The 14,591-nt window shown below is 37.8% G+C and overlaps 1 protein-coding gene across 3 annotated transcripts in view; it reads right to left on the bottom strand.

Moving 5' to 3' along the window:
* The window catches only part of LOC122798538 (protein lifeguard 2-like), an 861,262-nt gene that overhangs the window by 392,991 nt on the left and 453,680 nt on the right, over nt 1–14,591 (bottom strand). For all 3 annotated transcript variants that reach the window (XM_044067573.1, XM_044067575.1, XM_044067574.1), the window contains exon 6: nt 9,589–9,639. In XM_044067573.1, the coding sequence (XP_043923508.1) occupies nt 9,589–9,639 (51 nt within the window). The remainder of the gene's footprint in view (nt 1–9,588; nt 9,640–14,591) is intronic.

Below are 14,591 nucleotides of genomic sequence, written 5' to 3'. Positions count from 1 at the left end.
CACTGCTGTTTTATCTTGCCCTTAACCTGCTATATTGTTTACTTAACAGATGAGTTTATGGTTAAAGATTGACTTCCAGAAACCAACCTTGTTTAAAAACTTCTTAAATTCTTTTTCTGGATGCCTTAAAGTGGTATAGCTTATCAGATGAGGAATTGAAACCATAACTACAAATGGTTAAAACTTTTTCAGATAATACAGTAATGACATTTGATCTTGATAAATATGCAAGTGCAACATTTAAAAAAGTAAAACTGCAGCACCAAGAGAATACCAACCTGGAACAGGAATGTGATATAAAGGAACTTGAGCAGGAAGGAGTGTATAGATGCTTACATTGTATATTGTAATAGGTGATAATCTTACATTTGATCTGCATATTCTTCAAACAATTAAAAAAAGAAAAACACTAGAAACTTGGCTCCGTTTACAGGGCCAAACAGTACCTTATAGATCCAGCAAGAAAAAATATAGTTTCATCCTATTTGCTTCCAGGCCCTCTTATATGACTCACCTATCCTTACAAACCTAAGCTCTACAATAAAATCAAAACTAGCCTCCTGTTACAAGAAAGTAGCTAAGTTTGCTACCAGCACTGCACACTGAGTTCACCACTGTCAAGCCTTAAAATAAGCTAAACTGGCTATAGCTTAAAAATGACCTAACATGCTCTCACAGCTGGTTATGACGTGTAATATGGCCTGCATTAAAAATATGCTAATACCCTATGCCCCCACAAGAGACCTCTGTTCTGATGATAAATTTCTACTAAGCATTAGTATAAAACAAATAATTCATCAGGGGACTCACTATAACCCTCTTACATCTCCAAACTCTGGAGTGCCATTTCTAAAAATGAGTAGCAAATTTCCAAACTATAGAATCCAGCTCAGACAACACCTTACCCAAACTTGGTCATGCTCATCACCAGGGTGAGACCTCCAGTGAAAGCACAACCTTCTTATTAACTATTGCTAACTATTCACCTGTCTGTACTTGAATAATTACATCCCTAACAACTTTCCCTCCTGCATTTGAATCAATACATCCCTCTTCACACCCTGTTTACATGTTTCTTTTACTTAAACACCACTTCTCATCTTTCTCCTTTTCTAAATGTCCCCATACACCACTCTACCCCTCACATGCATTCCTTACATACCTAACTTATAAACCTTTCAGATGCACCAGTTTGGAACAGGCAGCCTACACAGAACAAATCCTATACTTTAATTTAGAGTGTCCAATACACCTACAGCATGTCTTTGAGATGTGGGAGGAAACCGGAGCACCTGGAGGAAACCCACGCGACCACTGGGAGGACATGCAGACTCCGCACAGAAGGCACCCCAGCCGAGAATCGAACCAGAGGACCTGTTGCTGTGAGGCGGCAACGCTAACCGCTGCACCACCGTGGCCGCCCCACCTTTCTGTACTGAAATGTAAAAACATTAAACTTCTTTATAACAATGTTTTCCTTTCTAAATAAATAAATTTATGTCCTGCAAGATCTTAGAGCTACCAGAACTGTATAGACTTGCACCTGTTGATGTAAATACTTTACTGTATACACCTGTCTTGTAACTATGTTTGTTTTTTTCTGAGAACTGTCTCAAATTCACTTGTTAATATAAATGTACTGCAATGGAGCTTCCCCCTAGCCCTCAGCTGAAAATGGGCTCTGCTCAGTCAGACTTTCCCAGTCAACAAAGCCAAATAAATAAATAAATACATACATACATAAATAAATAGTTAGATGAAGGGTCCGCAATAAGCATGAAAAAAACAGAATAAATCTCTGTAAGGAATAATTCAGGAGACTAAAATTAATATTGAAAACTACTTTGAATTCTAGGAATAAAGCCCAAGCTATAAATCAATTTGCTCTTTCTGTCCTAACTTACAGCTTAGGGGTGACTGACTGGCCACAAAAAATACTGAATCAATTAGAAAAGAAAAGAAAAGAAAGCAAGAAAATGTTTCATGCTTGGCAAATAATAAGCAAAAGTCAGTGTATACCATGATTAGGTATTCCTTGCTCTGAAGGAGGTATGGGCCTCCTCAAAAATGACTACATGTACAGATCTACAATCATGGAAACTGCTGACCTCATCATATCCAAACATAGTCAAAGTTTTAAAACACGAGGAGAAGTCTAAGGTAACATCTTTGCTTAATTTAGCATAAGCATTTCAGAATAAAGCAGGAACGGAAATCAAACCAGAAATAAACAAAAAGACCGCAAATAAATATGCCAAAAAAACAAGAGAGAATATAAAGTAAACGATCAGACAAGAAGGGGAAAAATGGAAAATGCACAAATGTAGAAGCAAGTACAGCAACCTTCTGTAAGAGCGACATGATGGCCAACATATGATCCAGGAATGGTTAAGGAAAAGTGAATTGAAACCAAAAGATGAAAGTCTAGTAATGGCATCCCGGAATAGTGGACTACATACACATTGGTTTACAAAGTCCATTTAAAATGTTACAGAAACAAACAAATACTAGTTCTATAAAACAGAACTGGAAACAGTTGCACATCTTGTTGCTGAGTGTCTCACGCTCATTAGAGGGCCTGTATACAGAAAGGCACAATGATGCGTCAAGATTGCTGCACTGGGGATTATGCAAACGCTACAATAAAGATGTAGCTGAGAAGCACTGGAAACATGAACCACAATGCATTACAGGAAATGATAAAGTTTATGTCACATGGGATCACCCACTGACAACATTTGAAAAATAGATGCAAGAAAACCAGATACAGTAGTCCAGCTACACCTAGTGATAACACTGTCTTTTGTACAGAGAGACACAAAGTCATAAAACACCAGGATCTTAAAGCAGAAACAAGGGTAGTACAGAAGAAAGACATCCAGACAGTTCCTATAGTAATAGGAGCAACAGGTCTAATAAAGAATTTAGAATTGTATTTTAATATGCTACCAATACACGTAACCCTAATTACAGGAAGAGGCAATCCTGGGCACATGGTGGGTACTGAGAAGGGCACTCTTAACTACCATCAAAGAATAAAACAATATTAATTTCATGAACTCTAACTGCACCCTGACTTGGGAATAGGGTCCAGTTCCTCCATGGTATTAGAAACCCAAAACGCTTTGAGAAATTGAACCCAACATTTCCTATATCTATTTAACCTGAGACTCTTCACAGGCTACATACCTGAAACTTAAGAACAGACATAGTTCTCCCCTTCACAAAGGCAGCCTCACAACAGACCATGGTAAGTATAAGACTATCAATCTTGCTAACATTATCATTGAACTAATTTACCATGGCATAGATGACCACCACACCATCAACCCTACTCAGTTTGGATTTACTAAGAGTAGGTCATGCCTACTCAACTTGTCTGATTTGTCTGATAAGGTCATAGAAGCTATAGAAGAGAGCCAGAGTGCCCATTTTGCCTACTTTGACCTTGCTAAACCCTTTGACACCATTACTCACATGGTTATCATAAGCAAACTCTCTATTTTCAATGTCAATTACTTACATTGTTCTCTGGAGAACTAACAGTTTTATGGACTGAACTCATGTAGCCCAGGTAGTGGTTATCCTACCTAGTGACAGAAACATTACTAGCAGTGTCCCAGAGATTTAGTCCTAGGTCCATTCCTGTTTGGTATTTAACTCTCAGTGATAAAATCAGGCATCCAAGGTCTATGGATAATCAAGTTTTCAGATGACTGAAAAATGAGTGCTGGTGTCAGCTCAACCCATAATATCAAATTCTCCAGCAGTGCACAGATCAGACCTATACCTGAAGTACTAATCTCGAGCTAACCCTAAATTCTAAGGAGTGTAGTATTGTTACTTTCACTAAGACCACTATTTCTTTACCTTACTATCCCTCTGATATTCTTCTTAAAACAAACTCTGAAGATTGCCTGCCTTTTGACCACCATGTTTCAGATAGGGTCAGAAAGTCCTTCTGTCTCACACAGTTCATCTGTTATGATACTTTTTCTGCATCCAAGGATGTCCTTGTCCCCCCCTTATTTCTCTCTCATCAGACCCATTATAAAATACAGTGTCCACTTAGAAATGTATCCCTGTAAGCATCTTGTAGAGTTTGAAAGGTCCTAAAGGTTAGTAACTAGAAAAACCTCTTGTTTAAATCATCTTAACTACCCCCAACACTTTAAAGTCTGTATTCCTCTACTAAGTCTTGTAATGTATGCATTACAATATTACAGTATAAGTATTACGAAATATATTATTGCAGTTTTTTTCCTGGTAGTTTGAGAAAATAGCTGCATTAAAGTTGCTCATTGAATTATTAATATGCAATGTTCACAGGTTCATAGAATTGTACTTGGCTAGCTATCTACATGGACCATCTTAGAATTAGCCAATTTCCTTCAAAGGTGAGAATCAAACCCTGTATCTTGTGTCTGTTAGGAAAGCACATTGACCATTATGCTACCCTCAGTCCCCCTGCTTAAGACTGTGAGTTTGCCTGTGAACAACAAATAGACCTTAGAGACTACCATTTGCAGTGCTTTCATTTCAGGGATTTTCATGATACTTCCAAGATGTCTGCACACTAACAGCTTCACTTCAGCTCTCCCAGTCTGAAAACAAAAACTCAGGAAATAAAGCCAGTGAATTTGTCTTTCTGGGTAAATTACAGTAACTGGCTAGTAAGTGCATTGCCTGGATATCAAAGAAGCAAAGAAGAAATTTAGAGAACCTGAAAGAAAATCAACCGCAAAAGGTGAGGGGAAAACGCTGGCTTGGAAGAATCTTGAAGCTGTTCAGCAAAAAGCAGTTCAAGCTCCTGCTTTGGTAAAAGACATGACTTCCAGTAATCTAAATGTGCTCAGAGCTGATTAAAATAAAGGAAACATTGAAGGAGTACAACAATTCAAATAACAAAAGGCTAGAAAAATTATCTGATGAAACTGCAAAAATCAGAAGTCAAAATGAAGAAAAGTCTGGCTGAGTAAGAGACTGCTCAAGAAGAGATGTTTCCAAAAATGGTAGAATTAGAGAACAGAGTATGTAGGGAAGCCTGAGATTTTCTTTTGTGCCAGAGAAACTGGGAGGGGCAGACTGTGCTAATATTATCAAAGCACAAAAAAGCAACTGGACTGGTATTCCACAACAGGTGTTGGTAATTGAAAAGGCACATCATGTGTATGCTCCAAACCTAGCCATGAGAAAGCAACTAGGCCTCTAACAGTAAAGATGCAATCCTACCAACAGAAATCATTGATTCTGAAAAAACAGTGGTAGAAAGACAAAGTATGAAAAGTTTGAGACACTAGAGTATTTTGTGGAAAAGTATTACTCACTGTACACCAGGCAAAAGAGGTTTAAATTTATTCCAACAATCAGGGAATGTTGAGAAGCAGGTGTGAGATTTAAGCTGCTGTATCTGGCTATCTTCAGAATATCTTTCCTGGAGAGTCAAAGTCACTTTTATGATGCAGAACATGCTAAGAAGGAAATACAAAAGCTTGTCCAGCAAAAAGTGAGCTATAAATTAAAAGGGGATTTTGCTTCTAATTCATCTGAAAATAAAGCTCATAGAGAGACTAAGCCAGTGAAATATTTTCCAATGTTCCAAAGGAAAATGTTTGAGAGACAGAAAAAAAGCACATGAGTTGACTAGAAGAACAATGAGTATGTTGGAAATGAACCAGAGACTGGAGATGGGAGATGGAGATCAACAGGAAGAAAGCCAGCAACTCTGAAATTAATGAATAAATGTGGGATTGCAAAGCATCAATAACATTAGTGAAATATGATGGAGTCCTGCCATTATTTCTTTGTAATTTGTTTAACTGCTGTTCTGAATGCTTCCTAATCTCCTCTGATAGATTTCTATGGTTATCATGCAATATTTTATATGACCAATTAGCCCTTTTTTAACAGCAACTTATGTTCTAGATTCAACTAAAAACACAACCAGTACAGGTCTTTCAGTTATGATTCTCCTCTTTCTCTTTGCCTCTACTCTGATATCAGTCTGTGATAGGGAAGGCAGTCTCTAGCCTGCAGTACAAATGTCTTCTTGACCATTCTATTACTTTCCCTCTGTGATTATTTGCTCCCAATACCTTGGTTCATTTGCCAGTTTCCTTCAGCCCCCTCTTACCTATTCTTTGTACTCTTAATTGCAGTCATCTCTATTGGCAGCATTTCTTTTCTCCATTCTCGTGTTCACTTAGCTCTTAGTCTACTTTCTGCTGCTTTATAAATATAATATACTGTATGACTGTTGTCTCCTTAAAGATCTGCATCCAAAATCCCACTCTTTCCTTATTTTTTTTTTAATTTCCATCCTGTTTCATCATTATCGCCTTCCACTTTGAAATGTAGCTTTCTGCTTGCATTATGTATAAAACCTTAAATGTGTAACTTTAAAATATCCATTCAAATCAGGTAATCCTAAACTTCCTTGTTCTATTGGAAGGATCAACTTATCCCACTTGGCTTTTGCCCTGTTCCCTTCTCAGATAAAATCCTGCAACCCTTTATTAATTACTATCCATACTCCTCTGGTTGGTAAAAATATGCCTGACTTTTATATATAACTAAAGAGACTAAACATTTTTAAAGCTTGTATCTTGTTATCCATATCCATACGTAAGAGGTTACAGTTTTTCAGTCTTTGTATTATTTTTATGTTTAGTCTCTGCACATATCTGTAGTTGCCATAGCAGTGCCCATTTTAACCCATACTCCTAACTGCTTAATTTTATCATGCCCCCATAAATATGGGTATTGCTGAACCAATTTATGCGTAGGTGCACAGTTTACAGCTATAACATTTGTTTTATCTGCATTAATTCTATACCCCCCCCAAAAAATGGAGTTGTCTTAGAATGTTACACAACACTGAGATGGCTTTTCTGGTTCTATGAAATATCATCTGCAAATAAAGCCAACTTTTCTTGAATGCCATACCAATTATATCCTTGAATTTCAGCGTCCCCTATTTTCTTTGACAATGGTTCTAAATATAACACAAATAAAAAAAAAAACACAACCCCAGAACCGTTTAACGTAATACAAACATACAATACAAAGTGCATCTTTAAATAATGAAATTTAACCTTCCTAATAGGAACAATTGCCCCAAACAGACAGCTGCAAATATAGGCCTTTATAAACCTAATGGTGAGGTTAACCTACGTTGAGGTTAACCTAAAATTGAGTTATCTGTGCTAAGATGCATGCTATTGAGTGTGCTTCTACTTTTGGCACCTATTCTTTTTTATCTTTATTCTTCTCTCATATGTGAAAAACAACTTGCATCTGAAAGCATGAATGTTTAGCATTAAAGAACCAGTATTCTGGCTTTTTATTGCCTTATAATCAGCTTGTCTCCCTGCAAACATAAGAGAAAAAAATGTAATCCTCAGTTGCAGGCTTCTAAAGTCAAGCTGAAACATTTTTTTTTTTTGCTAAAGGAAAACTTTTCATTATATTCAGTGTTCTCTTATTTACTTGTTTCCACTTAAACATGTTATTAGATTAAGTCAAAGGTCTTAATCCAGACCCTATCAAAAGTAAGAGAAAACATATCAGCTCTGCATATATTAGGGTCTGAGTACTTTTGCACCCCATGCCCCACCATAAGAATGCAAGATTACATTCTCTTAACTTAAACATGCTTTTCTGTAGACATTTTGCTCTTTTTGCATGTAATGTCTACATTTCTTAATACTGAAAAAGAAGAAAGAAGAAAGAAAAAATGCATCTGTTTACTTTAGTATCTTTACCACATACAAGAACATCTAAAATGCTTTACTATAAAATATGCAATTCACATCATGAAAAGATATCTAGAAATAATTTTAAGAACATAAATTGTCTAACTTATAGTTACCTTTTTCCTTTTTCTTCCCATACCTTCAGGGTCATTCTAAACATTAATAACATGAAGTGAGGCAAATATCTTTTACTTCCACACAAGTTTAACAAAGTCAATAAAAATCTATTCTTTCCACTTTTTCTTATACAGACATGTTTCACAAATGTGACTGATGCTTTTTCAGTCTGATATTTATTCGCTAATTTCATTGTTGCTGGTCTTCTTTCTGTTTATTGCGATCTCCCAACTCCAGTCTCTGGTTCAATTCCCAGGTACTCATTCTTCTACTCAACTCCTGTGCTTTTCTCTGTTTCTCAAGCATTTTCCTTTGGAACAATGGAAAAGGTTTCAATGGCAAAGACTCTCCATGTGCTTTATTTATCAGAAGAATAAGAAGCATAGTCCCCTTCTGCTTGATGGCTAATTTTTTAGACAAACTTTTGTATTTCCTTCTTAGCCTGTTCTGTATCAAAACTGACTGATTCTCCAAGAAAAAAACAATATTCTGAAGACAGCTGGATACAGTAGCTTGAATCTCACACCTGTATCTTGACATTCCCATTCTGCTGGAATAAATTTGCTTCTTATCTGCCTGGTGTACAGAGAATAATCATTTCCCACAAATACTCTACTGTCTCCAACTTTTAATACTTTGTTCTTTTCCAACACTTTAGTCAGGATCAACTCATTCTGTTGGTAGGTTTGCATCTTTACTAATACAGGTCTTGGGTGCTTTCTCACGGGAGGCAAGCCCCTTTGCACCCACCACATCCTCTGCTAAATATACATACCAACTCCAAGATCACATTACAGTGGGGAATGGGGAAAACAACAGTACCTGCCATACCATGACCTTGTCTAATTGCTATTTTCAACCTTTTTTTGATCAATGTAATGCCATTTGGCATTTCAGCCATTCGACATTATAACTTTAACCAAAACTCAGGTAGCTACAGTCTAGGAGTACAGAGCCAGATTCTTGGGTCATTAGGGCAAAGGTAGTCTGGTCAAATATGATATCTCTCTAGGGCCATGGTTGTCTGTCTGTCTCTCTCTCTCTCTCTCTCTCTCTCTCTCTCTCTCACTAGAGCAGATCAAGGTTGACAGGATGATAAGAGTGTTACTGAATGTCTTCAGACTTGGGGTGGGGAAATTCAGGGGGAAAAAAAAACATAAAATGCAACACAAGCTACCTTTTTAAACATTTACTGAAATTCTTCAAGTAGCACGGCTGCTTTTTACTTCTAGTCAAAGTGTCTACTATTACAGAAATTCATAATTCCACAGAGCAGAAGGAAAATAATAATAAAAAAAAAAACATCCTATACAAACACAACTATAATAAGTGCCCTAAATAAATTAACATTAGTACCTACATGTAAACATAGGTATTCATTTTTGCTCATTACGAAAGGCACTTTACATTATGTGTAGAAAGAGGGAAAGGAATAAAAGACCTCAAAACACTGAACATTGACATAAGGTGATCATTTTCTCCATAAAGAGTAATCTGTCAGAATGAAGGCTGGCTACAGAGTCTTTCACACTTCTGAATTTCAGCTATATTCAGTTACAATGGAATTTTGCTCCAAAGCATTTGTCACCCATGAGTCAATTCTTAGAGATTAATCACTCAAAATGCAGTTCCTGGGATAAGAAAATTTATGCTGATATTTGCAATATTGAGAAAGATAGACATAAGGAAAATATGATACAAATGCCCAGTACCTTACCTGACACCTGAGCAGCAAATCAAAGCGAGGTATGTGGACATGAATATTGCACTATAAATAAAGAAACAAGACAATTTACAAGATGACGTAGCAGCTCAGACAGTCTTATAAGCAAATTAACCTTATTAAAACAGTTCTATCTCTGAGTCTCTGCTTGCCCAGATTTTTCACATTTTTGCATGACTCAGTCTGTATGTGTGCATGTGTTTTAAACATATACGTTTGCACTAGTTTTGCATAGTTATATAGAAACTGCAAGAGGCCTAGCATTACATTTACATAGTTGCACCAACTCCATTACACAGAGGAATAAAGCCCTGACTATTATGGCCTGGGAGAAGAAAGAGATGGTTGAGGAGTGAATGGAATAATGAGATGCTAACCTCTCACCTAGTTGTGTATGAGGGTTGAAAGGTGCATGCATGGGGTGTGGAGCTCATGAAGAATTGGTTCTGTCGTTGAGTTTAATCTCTCCACTTGTCTGAATTCTGCTTGGAGACAGATGGGCAGTGGTGCACATCATCACATCTCAAGTTGACTAAATAAGACTGTCTCTCCCTCCCAAATCTGCCAATTCACCCCTTTTCCACCAGTAACACCCTCCTGCAAATTAATAATAATAATAATGAATATATGACATCCCCACTGTTAAAAAGTGGTATAAAAGTATATACTTGATTGACTTATAGAGATTCTAATAGTTAAGGTCAGTTGGAAGAGCCATAACCTCCCCCAGGTGATGAAGGGAGTATCTTCTTGAATAAGAACATGAGTACCACATCTAAAATTTAGGACTCTTCTTGATGGGACATTTGATTGGGTAAATTCTCAAGAAGTGAAACCACTTGGACAGATGTAGACAAAATAGTACCAGGAGCATCAAAAAGGCTCAGTACTAGGGAACATGAAACCTAGAGGTTTGACTCTAAACCTGAAAATTGGGAAGGTTATTTGGAAAGAGGATCATAATGGACCTCATGGCTACAGATGCCCGTCTGCTGAGTGATGAGTGACTATAAAGATCACAAGATCTTGTGTATTTGTTCTTTGTGAATAAGGTACATGCATAGATCATTCCTGAGTAATACTATATGCAAAATGTATTTTTCCTAATATTGTTTGCAACCCCCAGCTAGTTCTTAAGAGGGTTGAGGGAGTTTGCTGGCACCAGCCTATCTTACAAACAGTACTAAGAGAAATTCATTTTTCCAAAATTGTAAATTACTATTAAATTCTGTTTAAATAAAGAAATAGTAAAACCTCTACATTCTGGATTACATTACAATGTTAAGTAATTATGCCCTGGCTCTGTAGCATAAAAGGGTGAGTTACTGACTATAACCCAGACAACCCAAGACTGACTAGCAGCTCATGCACTGGAAGATGTAAGAGTGCAGTTGACATCAATTTAGCAGTCATGGGGAAGGAGGGATGTCTGAATCACTATAATACTGGTGCCTACTGGACAGAATGGTGCATGGCATGCAGGAAAGTTTTGGGAAGTGTGCTTGGTTCTGTCAAACCACATAGGCATGGCAGCTTTCACTGGGCATGTGTCAGAACATTAACTACTACATGGGAAGGCACTGCATCTGTGAGCTTACACATCAGCCACTGAGGGGGAGGGGGTCGAATGTAAAATTAGAAAATCCCTGGTAACTGCTTGGATGATGGCCTCATGCAATTGGCTCCTGCCCAACAAGGAAACAGTCTGAGTAACTGTGGGAAGGATGATGACTGGCAGGTAGCACAGAAAAAAAAAATAAAGATTAAAAGGTATTACTAGATGATTTTATAAAAGATTAAAAAATAAATGTCTTGTTATCACTTTGGAGTTATTTGACAGACTGCCAAAGAGTATCCAAGGCCTCCCCTTAAATGCAAAAATGATTAAATGCCCCACACTGCACTGGCATCTGGGATCAGACTATATGTCCAACCCCCAAACTAGCTATCTTTAGAGAAGACAACCCTGGAAGAAGCAGAACTCCCAGGAATAAAAAGTCAACAAATAATCCTACTGGTTTCTGCAGACAGAGATGAAAGTAGAAGGTTCATGCCAGGGACAGCATTCACCTTCTTAACAGGACTTGGGAGGATGAGAGGGGTCCCCCAGTTCCAGGACACGTTTAAGAGATCAACTTCTAGGAGTGGAATTACCACTAATGGATTCCTGCTCCAAAAGGCGAGGCACCCTACAGTCAAGTAGCAAGTCACTAAAGCTTGAGGTTCAAGACCTCTTGAGGAGCATATTTCTATGAGGGTCTGAAGGTAACCCTCCTTAAGCAAAGCCATCAACCAGTCAGTATTGGACTCCCACCTTCCTCCATGAGAGAACAAGACCATGCCCTCCTCTCCAGTCCTTCCAAATGGAGATGGGATTCATTCACAGATATCCAAAACTCCTGGAAACCTGCAGCAAGCTATGTGCAAGGTAATAGTCATTCTCAAGCAAAACCACACCCACACGAACACAATCAGAGGCCTTCCAAAAACACAGAGCTCCTTTAGTCACACCCCGGTAAAAAGCTGATAGAACCCAACAGACCAAGCCCCTACAAAAAAGGAAGGAACAACCCTGCCTAAGCCCCTGGGCTCCCAAATCACAAAGGCCAAGATTAAGACACCTATTCCTCCCGTCAGGAACAAGCAAGTGATATGGAACAGCAAAAAGTGAGAACATTGAAAGGAGGAGCACGACCAATCCATTCCAAGTATCACTGAACCACCAGAAAGAACAGTGGACCATGTTCAATCTCAGACCAGCCCTCCCAAAGGGGCATGAAGGGGTTGCCAAAGGGACAGTGGCCACAGACTTACATTCATTAGAATAAGTAGAATAGCACATATCTACTCAGTCAACAGAAGCTCTATATAAGGGCCAAGATTTTGATAAGAGAACGGAGAGAAATAAAACCCACAGGAATTCTATGAAGAAACCCTCTGCAATGAACAGGGACAGGGAAAACCAATGTAGTAGACACCTTGATAAACAGGGACACTGAACTAGTCCAGGATCCATTCTAAAGAAGGAGGAGAGAGACAGACATGCAACTCTCTCTGCATTAGACTTCAGCTACAGGGGTGAAATTACCTCTGAGGAAACAGTCCTGCCAGGCTCAGCAGAACTCCACAGAAACTAAGTCCCAATCCAGCCCCTAACACACAGAGATCCAAAAAAGTGAAGGAAGGTAGAGCCTTCAGCTTTCGGCCTTCACTCAGCTGCACAGGAAAAAAATCAAACCAAGAAAGGGTAATAACTCAAAAGACAGGTTAATCCAAGCTTAGTAGAACCAATGACTGCCCTCATACTGGGGCAAAATGGCAAGGGGGGGCAGCCATCTTCTTTTTTTTTTTTGTTTAACAAAAGAATTTTATTTATTACACTTTAACTGGCAATGTGAATTTAAATATACTAATAATGAAATTTCAATAACACTTTTTATTATAATCTTCATGTTTTACACATATATTTTTCATCTTAACTGTATAACTGTATTTTTCACTTTATTCTTTCTATCATATATACATTGTTGTATTCCTGCAAACCTCCTTTCTCACTTAATCTCTTGAATAATATTTTGTGTAGATTGTTCCCACATTCAACTTTTATTATTATTACTGTGTTTACTCCCTCCATATTTTATTGATCTTATTCCTACTTTTTTATTTCCTTTACAATATTCAGTATCTCTTTTGTAATTGATTTAATCTTTGATTTCCACTTTCTTGTGATTTTCTTTGGCTGCTGACATTATATTAATAAGGCCTTACTGTGACTTAGCATTTCTAACCATTAACTCCAGCTCAGAAAGATCATATTCTTAGTTATTACAACTTGTTCCCCCAATATTTGTATCAATCTACTGTCAGTCTGACAATTCCTTACAGTTCCAAAATATATGTCCCCAGTTTCCTCTCTCTTCCACTTCACATCTCCAACATCTGCACTGCACAAGGGGGAAAAATCCTATAAAGTCCAATTAGGGTACAAACATACAAGTGCAAATCCATCCATCTACAACCTCTTTTCCCCATTTATGCACATGGGTTGGGGTACCACTTTAACAGTTAGAACTATCTACATCCAAAATTCACAACGCTGAGTAGCTATCACTGCCGTGGTTGTTCTTTCATACCACACATACACATGTACACTTGCACCTATGGGCAATTTACAGTTTTCAATCCACCTACTGCATGTCTTTGGAATATGGGAGGAAACTGGAGCACCAGGAAAAAAAAAAACAACAGGACACAGGAAGGACATGCAGACTCCACACAGAAGGCATGTCAGCTGAGAATAGAACAGAACCTCTTGCTATGAGGTGACAACACTACCAGCTGCGCCACCGTACATGTACAAATGACCCCTGACAACATTCTATAATGGCAGTTGAAAACCCTTCCTTCACTAATATCTGAGGAACACCTTTAGGTTCTTCATTAATTATCATCTGTGGTACCCCCCCTCATACATCCAAAGTGAATGTCTGCAAGGGCTCCATGGATGTGTGTGGATGTGGATCCATACAAGCGTCTGAAGCTGTTGTGGCAGAGGAATCTGAGAAGGAAACCAGACAATCCTCCATGCTTTCACCAGCCTCAAGAGAGACGTCTGGTGGAGATGGTACAGCAGAAAAATCTAACCAAACTTTCTTTTTTTAAACAAGACACATGTATTTACCAGGCTGTGGAATGGTGATTCATCACTGGGACTAAGCATAAATTCCTTAAGATTCCAAGAGCAGAATAAGTTATTTCTTACACTTATTTCATTGAATTGCACTTCTTTAATGCTTATAATTGTGCTATACAGCTAATCTACTACATTTTACACTGTTATAAAGCTTTTTTTACTGTTTCACTGCATTTATGTACTGTTTTATACTGTTTTAACTGTATTTTTCATTGCTAGATACAGTTTCATTACTCTAATTGCATTTTTACTGAATTACTTAACTGTAAACTGTTTTTTCATACTGAGAGTTGTATTTTCTGTT

Source organism: Protopterus annectens, chromosome 3.part1, assembly GCF_019279795.1.
Source record: "Protopterus annectens isolate FY-2018-M chromosome 3.part1, PAN1.0, whole genome shotgun sequence".
NCBI lineage: Eukaryota > Metazoa > Chordata > Ceratodontiformes > Protopteridae > Protopterus > Protopterus annectens.
The sequence above is the reverse complement of the archived record's forward strand: the minus strand, read 5'-3'. Positions and strand labels throughout refer to the sequence as shown.